This window comes from Macrotis lagotis, chromosome 3, assembly GCF_037893015.1.
Source record: "Macrotis lagotis isolate mMagLag1 chromosome 3, bilby.v1.9.chrom.fasta, whole genome shotgun sequence".
NCBI classification, from domain to species: domain Eukaryota; kingdom Metazoa; phylum Chordata; class Mammalia; order Peramelemorphia; family Peramelidae; genus Macrotis; species Macrotis lagotis.
In genome coordinates, this window is record NC_133660.1 from 238,637,622 (window position 1) to 238,656,185 (window position 18,564).

The 18,564-nt window shown below is 41.1% G+C and overlaps 1 protein-coding gene across 1 annotated transcript; it reads left to right on the top strand.

Annotated features, from left to right (window-relative positions):
- Nucleotides 1-120: 120 nt before the first annotated feature.
- On the top strand, nt 121-16,138 carry LOC141518346 (wee1-like protein kinase). Its single transcript, XM_074230286.1, has 11 exons — nt 121-708; nt 920-1,125; nt 2,099-2,165; nt 2,249-2,421; nt 4,090-4,211; nt 8,853-8,999; nt 11,107-11,199; nt 11,293-11,378; nt 12,697-12,867; nt 12,956-13,101; nt 14,908-16,138. The coding sequence occupies exons 1-11, from the start codon at nt 154-156 to the stop codon at nt 15,059-15,061; spliced, it is 1,920 nt and encodes a 639-aa protein (XP_074086387.1). The 5' UTR covers nt 121-153; the 3' UTR covers nt 15,062-16,138.
- Nucleotides 16,139-18,564: the final 2,426 nt, after the last annotated feature.

Consider the following 18,564-nt stretch of genomic DNA (forward strand, 5'->3'; position numbering starts at 1 on the left):
GCCCGCCCCGCGCCCCGCGCCGCCGCCGCCGCCACGTCCCGCCGCGCCGCCGCCGCGCGCCCCGCGCTGCACGTGGCCGCCCCGCCCCCCGGGCCCGGGCGCCGGCCCCCGGCCCCGGCCCCGGCCCCGGCCCCGGCCCCGGCCCCGGCCCCCATGAGCTTCCAGAGCCGGCGCCAGGCGCCGCCGCCCCGCGGCCGGCCCGGGGGCTCGTGCGCGCTGCGCCAGAAGCTCATCTTCTCCCCGGGCAGCGACTGCGAGGAGGAGGAGGAGGAGGACGAGGACGAGGACGAGGGCAGCGGCCACAGCACCGGGGAGGACTCGGCTTTCCAGGAGCCCGACTCGCCGCTGCCGCCCGCCCGCAGCCCCGCCGCGGCCCCCGAGCCCGAGCCCCGCGGCCGGCGCGCCCCGGGCCGGGCCCCGCCGCCGGGCCCGCGGGAGGAGGACATGGCGGCCGGGCCGGGCGGCGGCGCGGGCGGCGACTCGTGGGAGGAGGAGGGCTTCGGCTCGGCGTCGCCGGCCAAGTCGCCGGCCGCCTCCTGCTCGCCCTTGTGCCTCAGCAGCCCCTCGTCGCCGCCGCGCGGGGCCCGCTCCCCGCGGGGCCGCCGGCGCCGGGACGGCTCGTGCTCGCCGCTGCCCGACTACCCGGGCACGCCGCCGCACAAGACGTTCCGCAAGCTGCGGCTCTTCGACACGCCGCACACCCCGAAGGTGAGGGGCGCCGCGCGGGGCGGGGGCCGGGGCCGGGGCCGGGGGGTCCGCTCCACCCTCCCGGGGGTCTCGGGGTCTCGGCTGCCCCCGAGGGAAGGCGCCCGCAGAGCCGCAAGCTCCGCGGGCCCCGGTTCGCCTTCGAGCGCCGGCGCCCGGGGGGAGCCCTGCCGATGGCCCGAGACCCTGACGCCGTCTCCTTGTTACCATCCAGAGTCTGCTGTCCAAGGCTCGAGGGCTAGATTCCGCTTCTGCCAAGCACCGAAGTGGTTCTCTGTTCATGACCTCGGCCAGGTCGGAAAAGCAAGGATTTGACGTGAGACAAACCCCACAAGTGAACATCAACCCCTTCACTCCAGATTCCATGTTGCTCCATTCCTCCGGACAGTGTCGTCGGAGGAAGAGAACGCACTGGAATGAGTATGTCGTTGGATGTTGACTTCTAATACTGTTTTCTCTCTTTGTGTTTCATTATAGATTTTATTTATTTTGAGTTTTACAATCTCCCACCATCTTACTTCCCTCCCCCACCCCCCGCGGAAAGCAATCTGTCAGTCGTTACATTGTATCCATGTTGTACGGGGCTCCAAACTGACTGTGCTGAGAGACAAGTCATATCCTTAAAGAAGAAACATAAAGTCTAAGACAATTTCCAAGGCTTGTTTTTACATATTTGATAGAAATAAAAATTTACAGTGAATGGTCCTGTTTTTACAGCCACTGTCTCGATTTGGGTTTTAGAGATTCTTGAGAAGTAGAAGTAGGATTAGCTGTAAATTCCTGTTGAAAAAGATCTTTTGTACAGCAGAAGGAATTAAAATATTACCTGCACATCTTAAAGGAAAGCATTAAGAGCTCGGAAATTAGAGGTGGCACCTGAATACCCTGTTATAACCCATTATAATACGGAAAAGAGATAAGAGTGCTGTTAATGATGTGGACTGCTTCATGAGGTAGTGAGACCTTGGTCATTTTAAGTATTCAAACAGAATTGAAACATTTAAAGGAAATGTTTTCATCAAGTGAAGAGGGTTAGAGCTGTTAGATAAGGGGCCTTCTTTGCATTCAAAGGTTCTATTTTTAAATTCTAGGTTGGGAGAGTTAACTTGGAAGGTTGTAGTAGGGCTAGGGATTTAATATTCAGATCACTGGGTTGGGACAAATATACTTTGATAGTCTACAATTCAGAAAACAAATGTGGGGTAAAGGTTTTCACTCTAAACTAAGCTCATTAATAATTTTACCTTAAAAACCTTTGAGGAAGAGATACTTGTTTAATTTCTCAAAAGCTCTATCTTCACCACATCCTCCTATTAAAAATAGTATTATGTTCAGACTTCAGAGCAAGGGTTGGAATATGCCTCTCAAGTATGTTTGATGATTTTTATTGTAGCTCCTGTGATGAAGACATGGAAGCCAGTGATGGGGAGCTTGAAGATGAGACTACTAGGCCTGCCAAGGTACGTTGTTAGTCCTTTTTTAGGCAATTTTTTGTTGACTTAATTTTTACACTTTTGAAACAGGCAGATTTTTTGTTTTACAGAGAATTACAATTACAGAAAGTAACATGAAATCAAGGTATGAAAGTGAATTTCATGAACTGGAGAAGATTGGGTCAGGTGAATTTGGTTCCGTATTTAAGTGTGTAAAGAGACTGGATGGATGCATCTATGCCATAAAGCGATCAAAGAAACCATTGGCTGGTTCTGTTGATGAGTGAGTATTTTCTTTAACCCTGATCTTTGCTTCTATGCTCCTTTGCCAGAGGTAGTTTGTTTAACTGCAAATTCAAAGGCATTGAAATTGGAAATTGAAAAGGTTCTTCAAAGTTGGGAAAATGTTGTTCTGGTCAGTTTTGTTTTTTCTTTTGCAAGGCAAACAGGGTTAAGTGGCTTGCCCAGGGCCACGCAGCTAGGTAATTATTAAGTGTCTGAGGCTGGATTTGAACCCAGGTACTCCTGACTCCAGGGCCAGTACTCTATCCACTGCACCACCTAGCTGCCCCCGTTCTGATCAGTTTTTCTTCTGAGTAGCTTTCATTTTTTGAACCTGGGAATATTTGAAGTCTTGCTAGAATTTCGGACATAACTACTTAAAAACATTAAAGTTTTCAATGGATATCTTGGTTTTTTTCAATTCACATTTCCTTAGTCCCTTTTCCTTCCCTTCCCAAGGAGCCATTTTTTTATACCAAATAATTTTAAAGATGAGAAAAAACTCATTAAAACAAATCAGCACCCACAAATCTAATATTAGGTACAATGTTTAAAACCGTGCCCTCCCATCTCTTCAAAGGAGTTGTGGGGGTGGGGGTGGAATGTCTTCTCATACCTCCTCTTAGAGGTCATGCTTATTCATAATTTGGCAGCACAGACTTTATTTTGCTTTATCTTAGTTCTTTCTATTTGCATTATTGCTGTCATTGTGTATAGTGTTTTTCTGGCTCTGCTTACTTCATTCTGCATCAGTTCATATAGATCTTCCCATGTGTCTGTGTATTTATTTACCTGCATCATTTCTTAAAGCCCAGAAATATTCCACTACACTCCTATGCCATAGTTTGTTTAACCATTCCATGGCATCCACTTTGGTTTTAAATGCTTTGCTACCATATTTTTTGTACCTGGAAACTTGTCTTTGGTCTCCTGTAGAAGGGGTGTGTGTCTCTGTGTGTGTATATTTTGAATCCAATGATAATGGCCAGTTTATTTTAGCAGTTTTATTTACATAATTCCAAATTGTTTTGCAGTATGAACATAGCTTCATTAATTAGCCTTTAGTGTGCCTATCTTTGTACAACTGTTTTAGTATCGATTATTCTTCTTTTTTATCATCTTTACCATTTTACTGGGGGTGAGGTGAAGTCTTCAGCCTTCTCTTATTACTTACTAGCGAAATTCTTTTATATGATTATTCCCAGTTTGCAACACAATTAAGAACTGTCTTGGTCTCATATGTTTTCATTGGTTCTTTTTATGTCTTGGATATAGAACTCCTTTTAGAGATATTTATGACCTTATTTCTCAATTAAGTTTACCGTTTGATAGAGGTTAAGCTTTTCAAAGGACTAGAAATGGCTAACTTAAATAGGTTCTTTGTCCTCAACCAAGATTTGTTTGTTATGTAATTTATGACAGTTGGGTTAAGTGACTTGGCCAAGGTTACCCAGCTAGGCAGTTAAGTGTCTGAGACCAGATTTGAACTCAGGTCTTCCTGACTCTGGTTGGTGCTCTATGCACTGTACCGCCTACCTGCCCCACAAAGATTGTTTTTTAAGCAAACCTCTATCCTTTATAAAGGGTTCTCCAAAGGAGTTTATCAAATAACATGTAATAAAGTTTCCTGGTTTATATTGATACTGATCTCAAAACTTCTTTTAAACAGACAGAATGCTTTAAGAGAAGTCTATGCTCATGCTGTGCTTGGACAACATTCTCATGTAGTTCGGTACTTCTCTGCCTGGGCAGAAGATGATCACATGCTGATACAGAATGAATATTGTAATGGTAAGCTAGATATTTGAGGTGGAGGATGAGTTGTTTAAAACATTTTGTTTTCCCATTTTTTTCTCAGGTGAAGAAGGATGAGTGAAGCAGGAAAAGATTTTAGGATTCTGACACTAGGATTCTAGTCCTGACTATTATTATAAGTCTGAGTCACTTTAGGTGTGGACAATCCTCCCTGGCTACTTATCTCTTGTGTTTCTTGTTAGAATTCAGAGATTATGCCCTGAATGAGTGTCAACTGTTGTTGATACTGCTATTATAGACAAATCGAATACTTAAAATAATTATTCCTTAAGGTCCCTTAACAACTTTATTGATGTTTTTTGTCAGTTGAGTTTGATAACCTTTTATCATCAGTTGCCTCCTTAAAGAGAGAAAAACTAAGGCCAGAAAGAAACCATTTTCCTTTTAGCTAAAACAATACACCTAGTTGTATATATTTCCCCACAACTCCCCTTTCAGAAAGTTCCCCATAACAGTGAGATGCAGGTGCAGAAGGGAGTCTCCTGCTCTTTTTCACCATCAGGCTGTAAAATTCACCAAAAGAAAGTTACAGGCATCACAGTTGCCCTTTCAATACGAATAAACCCTGGGTTGTGCAGCATATGGATCAAGCACTAGCAGTGGTCTTTTGGGGGGGGGGGGTGTAAAGAGAAAAAATGAAGAAATCTTCCTGAAAGTCATTATGTTGCTAGAGAAAACTGTCTACATATATTTGTTCTACTTCCTCAACTATTCATTCACATCTTAAACTCATGTAACATATCTTCTTAATACCACTGACCTGCAGTGGTTCTCTCCAAGGTTATCAAAGTTCACATCTTTATTAAAGCTGTAGATTGTGATACTGTTGACCATTCCCTCCTAGGTAGTCCCTTTTGCTTTCTTAATGTAACTTTCTGTGTTTCTCATCCCATTTACCTGATCTTTTCTGTTCCTTCTTCATTGATGAATCATTCTCCTCTGACCCACCCCTTACCTAGACATCCTCTCTGATTCTTCCCTGGGGCCTTTTTTCCTTCTTGACAGCTCTTTTGTGAACTCTTGAGTTCCTTTGGCTTCATGTTTCATCTCTTTGCCATATGAATCACAAATTCTCTTCTTTTGAGTTCCATTCCTGTATTGCCAGCTGCCTAGTAGTTATCTTTTCCAGGATGTTCCATAGCATTTCAAACTCAGAATGACCAAAGTTGAATTCATAACTGCTCCCTCTTACCTCTGCCCCTCAAACTTCACTATTTCTTTTAATACCATGGCCACCTTTCCACTTAGCTAGGTTCACAAACTCAGAGTTATTCTTGACCCTTCCCTCCTTTATACCCCATCTTGCCTATCTGGTCAGGTGCCCAGGGTTATACATTTTACCTTCATAACTTATGAAACTGCCTTTTCTGTGCATTCACATGCCCCGACCATAGTTCAGTACTTGATCACAGCTTCTCATGAACTAGCATAATAAATTCCTAATTGATCTCTATGCTTTCAGGGTCTCTCTTCTCCAATTTATCCCCAGAGCTGCCAAAATGATCTATTTTAAAATTGAAGTCTGAATTATATCTTTCCTATGCTTGTGAATTTGTTTTAAAGTTTATTTATCTTAGGCAATAGGGTTAAATGACTTGCCCAAGGTCACATAGCTAGATAAATTATTAAGTGTTTGAATTCAGGTCCTCCTGACTGCAGGACAAGCGCTCTATTCATTCTGCCACCTAGCTGCTCCTATGCCTGTGAATTTTCAATGGCTCCCTCCTTGCTAACAATAAAATTCTTGCAATTTGGCTCCATCAAATCTTTTGAGATTTATTTCATATATTATACTCTTCCACATTCTGTGTCAATTAAATGTTCCTTGAACTTCTCATTTCTAGCTTCCATTTCTTTGCACAAACTATGCCCTATGCTTTGGGTCTGCCTTATCCTCTACACTTCTGCTTAGAATTCTTAGCTTCTTTCAAAGTTAGGTACTTGCCTAGCTATAGGAAGCCTATCGTGATATCCATGAGGGAGTGCTCTCCCTCAAATTTTCTCTCATTTACTTGTATGACATTCCATCAAGTTGACAATCAGTTCCTTGAGACGAAGGGCTGTTTTTCAATTTGTCCTTACGTCCCCAACAATTAACAAGGCCTTGACCATAATAGAAATTAGAAGTCTTTTGAATCAAGTTGATCTTGGGGGGTTAGCGGTGTGAGCCAGGAATTTTTCTTGATCCACTTGAGAAGACTTCCTTTTTCTTTTTTTTTTCTTTTTAGGTTTTTACAAGGCAAATGGAGTTAAGTGGCTTGCCCAAGGCCACACAGCTAGGTAATTATTAAGTGTCTGAGGCAGCATTTGAACCCAGGTACTCCTGACTCCAGGGCCGGTGGTGCTCTATCCACTGTGCCACCTAGCCACCCCTTTTTCTTTTTTTTTTTTGAAGAAAGATTTTATTTATTTTGAGTTTTACAATTTTCCCCTGTTCTTGCTTCCCTCCCCCCCACAGAAGGCATTCTGTTAGTGTGTACATTGGTTCCATGTTATACATTGATCTCAGTTGAATGTGATGACAGAGAAATCATATCTTAAGGAAGAAAAATAAAGTATGCGATAGTAAAAGAAGGCTTCCTTTTTCATTGAGGCTTTAGAAGATAGAAATTCAATTGTCTTGCCTCCCTTTCTTGACTAAACTCTATAAAGCCATCTACAATAGGTACCTACACTTCTTTTATTCTTTTGTAAACCCTCTGTAGTCTGTCTTCTGGCCTCATCCTACTTGAAACTGCTCTTTCCAAAGTTATTGATCTTCTGATTACCAAATTTAATGATGTATTCTTGATTCTCATCCTTTTTAACCTGTAGATGACTCTTTTCTTGGTACTTTCTTCTCTAGGTTTTCGTGACACTGCTCTGTCCTGGTTCTCCTTCTACCTGTCTGACTGCTCCTTCTGAGTCTCCTTTGCTGGATCCTCCTCCAGGTCATGCCTTCCAAAGTGGATGTCACCTAAAGACTGACCTGGGCTTTTTCTCCCCCTTTCCCTCACCGTTTATCTTACTTGGTGATCTTATCAGCTCTCCTAGAGTTCAGTTATTTCTAATTGGATGATCCTCAGATCTATTTATCTATTCTTCATCTCTCCTCAACCTCCACTCTTACATCACCAACTACTTTTTGGAAACCTCAGACTGGATGCCTACACCTTAACCTAGATCTGGCCATATCACTACCAAAGGCAATAAACTGAAGTAGCATCTTAACTCCCTTTAAGAGCAAAGATAAAATCCTTAGTTTGGCTTTTAAAGTCCTTCACATCTGCTCCAGTTTTCTTGCACTTGACTTCCTTTTATGTTCTCTATGATCTTGAGATTGATCTCCCAGATCCATCTCATTTGCCTGGCTATTGCTCACCCTTTTCATCTTCACCTTCTGGCTTCCTTCAAGATTTACTTTAAATATACAGCAGTCCTCCGATATTGCCTCTCATATACTGCAGGTCTATCTCTGTAAAGAGTAGTTATTTCCCCATTAAAATGAGAGGAGCTCTTGGGGCGGCTCGGTGGCACAGTGGATAGAGCACCCGCCCTTGGAGTCAGGAGTACCTGAGTTCAAATCCAGCCTCAGACACTTAACTCATTACCTAGCTGTGTGGCCTTGGGCAAGCCACTTAACCCCATTGCCTAGCTAAAAAAAAAATAAAATAAAAATGGGAGAAGCGCTTGAGGGTAGAATTGTTTGCAGCACTTAGCACAGATCCTTTCACTTGATAAGAATCTGCAGTGTGCTAGGGGAAAAGCCAGGACCAGAAAATAAGGAATGCAAGACTGCTTGAAGCTTTGATTCCTTTTTTTTTAACTTTTTTAAAAATTTAAGACAATGTGGTTAAGTGACTTGCCCAAGGTCACACAGCTAGGTAATTATTAAGTGTCTGAGGCTGAATTTGAACTCAGGTCCTCCTGACTCCAGGGCTGGTGTTCTATCCACTATGCCACCTAACTGCCCCTGCTTGAAGCTTTGAGTCCAATAGGGTGATAAGATGTGGACAACCCACCCAGGATACAAAGTAGGCCAGAGTCAGTGCCTCAAGCAAGTGAGAGATCGTTGCTGACTGAAGGTGTTTGGTCTGTGAATGGAATTCACAAAACTTGAATGTAAAGATCTGGAGCTAGAGCCAAGGAACTAGCCAGATAGTTAAAGGGGATGGGGAAGAGGGACTGAGGATCCTGACTTGAGAACTGGCACCTGTTCTCAGTAGAGACCATGGAGGTGTTCTGTTAGGTCAGATTTCTCTTTTAGGTTTTTGCAAGGCAATGGGGTTAAGTGGCTTGCCCAAGGCCACACAGCTACCTAATTATTAAGTGTCTGAGACCAGATTTGAACCCAAGTATTCCTGACTCCAGGGTGGGTGCTTTATCCACTGTGCCACCTAGTCGCTCCTAGATCAGATTTCTTAAAGGCCAGCCACCAAGGCTCAAATAACAGTGTCATTCTATTTCTCTTTTGTCTGATTTTGAATGATTCTATGAGTTGATTATAAGGAAGAAGTTTGTGCTTGTTCCCAGAGAAAACTTTTGGGGTAATTAAATAGGCATAACTTCCTCCTAAATCAAGGGACTTGATTCAAAATATTTCAGAAAGAAAAAGCTAATTTGTCTTGTTTTTATTAGGTGGAAGCTTAGGGGATGCCATAAGTGAAAACTACAGAAGCATGAATTATTTTTCGGAAACAGAACTTAAAGATCTCCTCTTACAAGTTGCTCGTGGCTTGAAATATATTCACTCAATGTCATTGGTACATATGGATATTAAACCTAGTAAGTACAATATAAGTTTTACTCTGTGGGAGGCCACATTGCTTGATCTTAGGTGAACGAACTCTCTTAACTTTTTATAGTAAATATTCTTTTGTTAGCTTTGGATGTCTCCCTTCTGCTGGGTCCCCCTCTACATCATCCTGGAGGTGACCCTGGATTCTCAAAAACTATACTAGTCATAAAAAACTAGGGAAACTTCTGGTACAGCTCTGACATTTGACTAAGGAAGATAGGCTGATCACCAGAGGATTGGACATCAAGTGATGAACATTTTCAACTTCAAACTCTCCCAGAGATGTCTCTTTAGAAGTGGAGGGCATAATATCCAAGTTAGGGTGAGAGGACCCACACTGGTGAAATCACACCAGGGGCACACTAATGATTTTGCCAGTCCTTAAAATATTGTAGTTAAATAGCTTTGAGGTTTGCAAAATGCCTTACAAATATTATCATTGAATAGTGTAAATTATTAAAAACTAGAACAGTGTTAGGGAATTATAAATATCTTAGGGTTATTTTAGAAATTATAGGTCCTGGGAAGCCCTTAATTTTAGGATAACTTATGTTTATTTTCACAAAACCTATATGAGTTTCTTTTGAATATTTTATTGAATGTTTCTTAAGAACTTTTACATCAAGACATCATTGACACCTTAAAATGAAAACATAACTTTCCAGTCCCAATATGACTGAGAGACTGAGGGAAATGAATATTCATTGAGGAAACATGGTAATGTAGTTAAGTGGCAGTCTGTCATTCTTTAAGATATTGCTTTAAAGACTTAGGAGATAGTTGTAGTTTCACCACTGTGGCTTGAAGTACTGGTACTTGCTTCTCAAGATGAGATTTTTCTAGATGTGTATTAAGTTATAGATTCATAGCTGAAAGGGACCTTAAAATGCTATCTAGGCCAACAGTTTTAACTTTAAAGACATGGGGGACAGGTCCTGTAAAGCGGTACCCAATTTCACCAGGTAATGACAGACCTGGGACCCAAGGGCTCTAATCTTGTGCTTTACAAGTTGATTGTTCTTTGCCTGGCATCAGGCTGTGTGAACCAGTAGACCTGGTATTCCATGCTTTATGATCAATGTGTTTGTCTCAGTATTGATGAGATGATTCTCACAACCCGTGCCTTATCTGGGGGGTATTATTGTTGTTTAGTCATGTCTGATTCTTCCATCTCATAGGTTTTTATGTTGGCAAAGATACTGGAGTGGTTTGCCATTTCTTTTCCCATTTTATGTATGAGGAACCGAGGCACATAGGGGTTAAGTATCTTGCCCAGTGTCACACAGCTACTAAGTGCTTGAGCTAGATTTGACCTCAATTCTTTCTGACTCCAGGCCCAGGATTCTATCTTCTTTGGCACCCAAGTAGGGAATTGTGCTTTTAGAGACTCCAGCTTTTTAGAGCCATGATCAAAGAGCAAGGGTGGGCATTGGTGTCTTTGGCAAGATCTGGAAATTATGCATCTTGTATCTGTGTGTATTTGTGTTTGTTGGTCTTGCATTTCTAAAGATAATATTAACATCTTTTAAGGGACATTTATAACAAAGCACCTTAGTTTAGATTTCTAATTTGAGTAATTTACCTTTTGTTTCCACAAGTAATAGTTGATTAGTCTCTAGTGGGAAGAGCAATATTGGTTTTTTAAAAATTTATTTATTTTTAATTTTACAGTTTTTCCCCTAATCTTGCTCCTCCCCCATAAGGCAGTCTGTATGTCTTTACATTATTTCCATGGTATACGAAGAGCACTATTATTAAGGATCAGTTGATCTAGGATCAAGCCTTGGCTCTGCCACTTAGGGCTGCATCAGCTTAAGTAAGTCACTTAACACCAGAACTTCATTCAGGTCTCTCATCATCTGTAAAATGGGATGGTAGTATTTTAAGTACTTCTCACAGTTGCTGTAGGTCTCAATCAAGGGATTGTTTAATAATAATAAGTTAATAAAATCCCCAATAAAGCCTCATGCCAATGTGGTTTGTCATTAGTTCAAGCCTAATTAATGGAGTTTGGTTAAACTTTGAAGCTTGTATTATTTTTTTTTTAAATGGAATTTTTATTTCTCCTCACAGTTTTTTTCCCCTTTTCGGCAGGTAATATTTTCATATCTAGGGTGTCAATCCCAGGTATAACTGAGGAAGGGGATGAAGATGATTGGACAGCCAATAAAGTTATTTTTAAAATAGGTGAGAAATCCAGATCTTTAGAAGCTTGGTGTGTGTGTATTATTATCATAAAACAATCTTCTCTTTTGTTTGACTGAACTTTGCTTTTCCTAGGTGATCTTGGACATGTCACTAGGATATCTAGTCCGCAGGTAGAAGAAGGTGACAGCCGTTTCCTTGCTAATGAAGTTTTACAAGAGGTAACTTGAGCTGCCAGGGCTGAATCAGACTTGAGTTACAGCCAAGTCTAATTGTGGGCATCTCCTGTAAAATTAAAACTCCTGAGGGGAGAGATTGTTTTGCTTTTTGGTCTTTATTCTTCCCTTGCATATGATAGATGTTTCATAATGTTTGTTTAATTAAATTCAACAAACCAGTCTGTGCCAATTCTGTGAAAGACACTTTGACTTAGATAATGTTGCCTCATCATGTCAACTTGGTAGTGATATCATTTATGACCCTATAATCAAACCCTAGAGTAATGTAGAGCTTGATGGCACTAATTGTTCCTCTAATGAGTTTTATGTAAGGCTGTGTTTCTCTGGAGTATTAAGTTAGGTATGTCTCTATTAAGATAACTGTAGATTAGAAGACTTAGAAAGTAATTTTATCGGTTGTGAAATATGTGAGGGTTTTCACAAGAAAGAACAGGTTAGACTTGTGCTTGGCCTCAGCAGGGAGAAATATCATGGAAAGCAGGGGTTTGACTCCATCACTTTTTAAGGAAAAGCTTCTGAGAAATTAGTACTGTTTAGGTATAATGAAGGGACTGTAAGAGCTCTTTCCTTCCCCCTTGATATTTGTTTTTATAATAAATATATTTCAGGAATACATTTATTATCTCTCCTCCATTGCCCTAAATACTACTACAACTACTACTACTACTTCTACATAGCACGTTTAAAAAACTTCTAGCAAGTACGCATAATCCAACAAAACACGTAATCATAAAATCATCTTTTGTTCTACATTTTACATACATCATTTCTCTGATATATTTCCTCTTCACTTTTCTGGATTTATTTTATCATTGCTTTGATTGGAGTATTGATGTCTTTCAGAGCTGTTTTTTCCTTATAATGCTGTTGTGATGGTAGAAGTGGTTCTCCTATTCTCACTTCACTCTGCATCAGGTTTATAGGAGAGTTCAGTTTCCTCTGAAGCTGTCCATCTTATAATTTCTTATGGTTCAATAATATTCTATTACATTCATATGTCATAATAGGTAGGCATCCCTTTAGTTTTTTCTTTTTATAGTAGCTATGAGAAAAAGTCTTACAAATATTTGTCTATATCTTCTTTCTTTGACCTCTGTGGCTAGCTGACGTGTTGGGTCTGAGGTGCTGCCCAATTTCTTGGTGTTTTGGGGCTACTTCAGCCCAAGTCTGAATCTCTGCCATGCCATTCCTAACCCACAGCCCCTGGCAATATTTTTAGTGTGTCCTATATGTAAACAAGGTGGGATTGATTGAGCCAGGAGCATTCCCTTCTAAGACCGATTCCTTCTCTGTGTTTTAGGACTATACTCACTTGCCAAAGGCAGATATTTTTGCTCTGGCCCTCACTGTGGTGTGTGCTGCTGGCGCTGAACCGCTTCCCACCAATGGAGATCAGTGGCATGAAATACGACGAGGAAAGCTGCCCCGGATACCACAAGTCCTTTCACAAGAACTGGCTGATCTGTTGAAAGTGAGTGTTGACTACTCCCAGTTGCCCTGCCTTTTAACTAGGACTTTGTTTCCTCAGGTCACTCATGACTCTCTTTTCTTTCAAAAAGGTGATGATTCACCCCGAACCTGAGAGGAGACCATCAGCGGTGGCGCTGGTCAAACACTCCGTATTACTCTCTGCCTCCAGGAAGAGCGCGGAGCAGTTGCGTATAGAGCTGAATGCAGAAAAGTTCAAGAACTCCCTCCTGCAGAAGTGAGTCCTTGGAGTTTCCGCTATGCTTGGGGATGAATTCATTAGACCCTGTTCTGGGTCGTTCTCCTTTCTGAGCAATCCCTTGGCCTTCAGTGTTCAGCAAAATCAACCAAACTGTTGATGGAGTCTGGCAGTGTGGTCAGTGATCTGCAACTGTGGTCCTTCAACTCTACTTAGAGGAGGAATGGTTTTCTTATCTCTTTTATGGGGCCAACCTTGGCCCTTAGAGTCACATAGCAGGTAGTTCCTTTTTGGTCTCCCTATTTAGGAGGCTGCAATTGTCTTGTAGATTGTTGTCTTAGCTCCACTTACTTTACCTTTGGGTCAGTTCATGTAACTTTTCCCAAGCCTCCTTGAATTGTTCATAGTAACTATTTTTACAGTTCAATAGTACCTCCATTACATTTATAACCGTAATTTATTTAGCCATTCTCACCTCGAATGAACAGTACTTAATTTATAATTTTTTTGCTGCTATGAATATTTTGGTGTATATGAGATTGTTCTCCTTTGGTCTAAACATAGGCTCCATCCCTCTGTTCTCTTTGAAAAAACAAAGCCAAAAATAATTGGATAGATGATGAAAGACACTAGATTGGTAGGTCATGTTTAAATTGTATAAGAAAAGCTAGGTTGGAGGGAAAATTATAGCTCTGTTAATAAACCAATACCATTGGTCTGAGCTCAGCATTATAGACATATAGCCTAGCCTTTGTAGCCATCTTTCTAATCTGGCTTTCAGTGGGAGAGAGCTTGGCTACCATCTCCATTCCTGGCTTCTTCCATGCTGTCTCCTGGCTGTACCTTTCCGTAAGTCCTCTCCTGAGGTCTTGCTCTGACTCTGTAGTGGTTGGCCAGCTGATTATTCCCTTCATCCTTCTATTTCTAGCATTCCCTTCTCTTCTTCCCATCATGGCTGTGCTTCTATTCTTCCTGCTTTGCCTCCTTGTCAAGAAAGTAGAAAATACTCTGTAGGACTGGCTGGGCTCCATTTGTGTTTTTATCCATTTTGTGGGTCTTTGACTGAATAGATCTCATGGAATTTTAACCTCTGGTAACAGACTTTCTTACCTTGGCTAAGTGAGCAGCTTCAAACAGCAGCCACAGGAGTCATCTTCAAATATGGAAGACGACACCCCCCCCCCCCCCCCCCCCCCCCCCATGGTTTGTCTTTCTCCGTTGACCCAGTCTCATCCTGCACTGTGGTAGAGCACTAAAGGAGGTGTTTTGTGGAGATTGGGACCTAGGAAGACATGCTTTCCATGGGAGAATTAGGAACAAAAACCACTCCGCAGTGTTGCCTGAATGGCTCTCCAGATAGCCTGGGTTGGGCAACCACAGCTAGCTAACCTCTGTCTCCCAGTCACTGTGCTTTTAAGACTGGAAACATGCAATCTGGGTGCCTAATTGCCACTCACCCTCAGACAGTAAGTAAGATGCCTGGGAATCACCTGGAGCACACTGTTTTTCATGTCCTTCCTAGTTGAGACCAGAAATGTCACAGACATCTTGATGCAGGCAAATATTTCTTGGAGGTGTTTTAAAAGGAAGCCCTAAATTGGGCTGGGATTTGGATTTTTTGACTGCTAGGAAGCATTTCCAACTCCAGAATTGCAAAGTTCTGCCAAAACTTTGCATTTTAATGTTGCTTTTCATGTTTTTTTTTTATCTAAGGATAATAGTGGCAAATTGAGACGTGCCTATTTCCGCCATTTACTCCTTAGACTATTGTCATCCCTTGAATGAATTTGCTGAGTATAGCATTGCTATTGAATTTCTACTTTAATTCTTTCTTTCTCCTTTTAGAGAACTAAAGAAAGCACAGATGGCAAAAGCAGCTGCTGAGGAGCGAGCTCTGTTTACAGACAGAATGGCCACTCGGTCCGCCACACAGAGCAACAGAACAGCACGACTCATAGGGAAAAAAATGAACCGGTCCGTGAGTCTGACCATATACTGAACTGATGCATGGACCTCTCCCTCAAACCTGTGACAGGAAGCTGCAAATTCGACATCTCTTTGCCCTCCCTTTATCCATCTTCTGTGTCTATAGTTTTGCTGAAATCCTGGGGGCTCTCTTGTTGAATTGCAGTTGGAAGATGTATTTGGACCATTGGTATGACCTTGGATTCAATAACCTGGTCTCGGGTCTGTGTGCGGCCCTGCCTCAGTTAGATTCCTGTCCGTGTTTCACCGGCCATCCCAGGGTTAACCACTATTGTGGCGTGCTGCTTTGAGATGGCTGTCCGCTTCGTGCAGTTTAGAAGGCTTTCCCTTCCACCATCTGGAGGACTGTATGGCCTTCTGCAATCAGATTCTGCCTTTTTAAAGAGGAAGATAAGTGCTGAGATGATTCAGTACAACAACCCTTCATGTACCTGGTGTCAAGACTTTTTTGTTGTGAATTTTACTTGTATATCCAACTGGGAGCACTTTGTAGGCATTACATCAGCCATGGGCAGATGATCCCATGGGAGTATTTGCCTTTTGAATTTGCTGCTATCTTAGTTTTGTCTTTGCTGTAAAATTGTAGCATTAAAACAATCATTGTTAATAGGCTTTCTGTTGAAACAATTATGTGACACATATAAGCTGCTTAGGAAAAAGCAGCTTCCCCCCTCCTTTTCTTCTTGGAAGCTAGTGCATTAGAAAGATGCACCTTTGTCTCCTTTTGGAACTCTGTATTAATGTAGTATAATTATTACTGGTTTTGTAATTCTTCCCAATAATGGCCTTCCCATGCTACTCTTTCCAATTTTTAAAAATGTCCCCCCTTTTCCTTTTCCCTACTCCTAAGTATTTGTATTGGGCTGTACTGTTAGTCTGTTTTTAAATGTTTTGCTTGTTTTTTCCTTTGATACTCATGTACATAAATTGATTTTGCTGATACTGTACAGACCTACAATCTGAAATACCTGAATGACTTCTTACTATTCCAAGTTCTTCATGAAGCAGACCTTGACTGTAAATTAGCCTTTTGAACCAATACTACAGACTGTTAGTGGATCTTACCCCCAAATAGAATTGACTATTACTGGTTGGTTTGTCATTAATCTTGGTTTCAAACATGTTTACATTTGTGTGGGTTTTGTTTATATTTTATTAGTGCTTTAGGAGCACATTAAAAGTCATTCGGGGCTTATTAGCAGTCTCTGAATGCCATTGTGCTCTGACATTTCATATTGCCTCAGTTTGGTATCCTTTGAAGGAATGATTCCTAGAGGAAAGAAAATCTGGATTTGTGTCCTAGAACCTTACTTCAATGGCGAGGTAATCCTAGGCAGATAGATCATCTGACCTCTGGATTAATTGTAATCTCTTCCCAACAGAGACACTTGTGCATTATCCTCACAGAGATTTTGGGTGATGAGCATTTGATAAGTGCCATTCAAGACAAGTTTGAAGACCAGTGCTACACTGGAAATATTGAGGGGGGCAGAGAGGATTGCCATTCTGGTCTTGCTGGGCGGTTGGTCTATTCATAAAGGGTGCAATGTTTATTATGTAATTTTCTTTTACCCTAGAAAAATTTTTGTTGACCCAGAATATTGGAACCACTCCATTTATGGTCCCAGGATTCTAGAGAGTTGAGAGGATTTTTAGTCATAATTCTAAAACATTTGAAACATAGTAGGGTTTTTGTGTGACCTTTGATACACTACACATTTGACCTTGTGCTAACTGTAAAGAGATTGTAATTCTTTTCCATACTTTCAGTTGGGGAACATTTTAGTCAGCATTTTTGGTTTTTTTGTTGCATCTAAAAACATCAGAAAAAGATCTTAAGATGGGAAAAGATTTGACTTGGTATCAGATTTACTGGTTTTAGAATTTTGATGTGCAAACTAAAATGCTGATCAAAAGAGTGAGGCAGGTGAGAGAAATTTCCCCACAATCAAGAGAATGTATTTAAAACAAAAGGGAATCTGGTCTTCCAATACTTTCTTATTTATTTTTAGGGGTTTTTTTGCAAGGCAAATTTGGGTTAAGTGGCTTGCCCAAGGCCACACAGCTAGGTAATTAAGTGTCTGAGACCGGATTTGAACAGGTACTCCTGACTCCAGGGCTGGTGCTTTATCCACTACACCTAGCTGCCCCCTTCCAATACTTTTAAAGAAATAGTCGTTTGAGTTATGTTGGTTTTTTCCTTAAGGTTATTTCATATAAAGAATAATAGACCTAGAACTGTATAAACCCAAAGAGAATCTGATTCAATCTCACTTTATATTTAGGTCTCTAGGAACTTGTGATTGCTGATGTGGCAGAATGAAGGCTTGAACAGACTTTACTAGTCCCAGGTACTCTTATCAGATACCCAGCAACTTTTTCAGTTAGTGTAGATTCAAATACATTTGGTTTGGATCTCATCTTCTGAACCCTCCAACCTTTGCAATGTGACATCACTGTACTGAAATTTCCATCCGAGATTGCTGTGTGTATTTAACAGCTATAGGACCTTTTCTCAGTCCGCATTTGATAATTTTGTAGTTTTTAGTACCACTGATAAAACTCCCCTTTGGATGGATGCTCTCCAGAATTCCCTGGGTCATATCTTTAGTTCTACTCTCTTGGTGATCTAATCCTATTCCTTTTCACTTAGTTATGACTTATATAGAGATGACACTGAAATCTATACTTGTAGTCCAAGTCCAGGCCTATATCTTCAGCTTCCTATTGGATATTACCCCCAAATTCTTTCACCTCAATTTCAATATTTCTAAAATTAAACTTAATCTGCTTCCCCATTAAATTTATCCCTCCCAACTTTCTTATTCCTTTTTTTAAAAAATTAAATTTATTTTGTTGCATTTTAAGTTACAAACTGCTTTCCCACCATGCATTAGAGTAGGTTACCATTTGACAGATTTATAAAACAACCATGTGTAAAACCATACTATTCACATAGCTATTGAGTTCTTTGAAGGTTGATAGCATCTTCCTTCATAGCTCTTTTATATTTGATTTGAGTATAATACCAAATTTTAATAATTATAAATGTTCACTATTCTTTGAACAATATTGCTATTGTATATAATGCTCTCTTAGTTCCATTCATTGCATTTTTCATAATTTCATGCATCTTCATATTTTTCTAAAGTCAACCAGCTCATTTCTTCCAATAGTTTCCTTTATAATCCTGTACCACAGCATATTTAACCATGCCTCCACTGGTGGGAATTACCTCAGTTTCCAGATCTTTACCACCAACTTTCTTATTCCTGTTGTGCCATCACCCTGCTAATTGCTTCAGTTAATAACCTTTGAATCATCTTTCATGCTTCTCTAATCCTCATTGCTTTTCTCTCACCAACATCCAATAAATAGCCACGTCCTGAAAAGTCCTGCCTTTATCTTATTTCTCAATTCTATACCCCTTTTCACCTGCCCTAGTTTAGCCTTTAACCTCTGAACTGAATATGAGATGCATATTTCAGACAAGTCTTTTTTGTTTTTATTTTTACA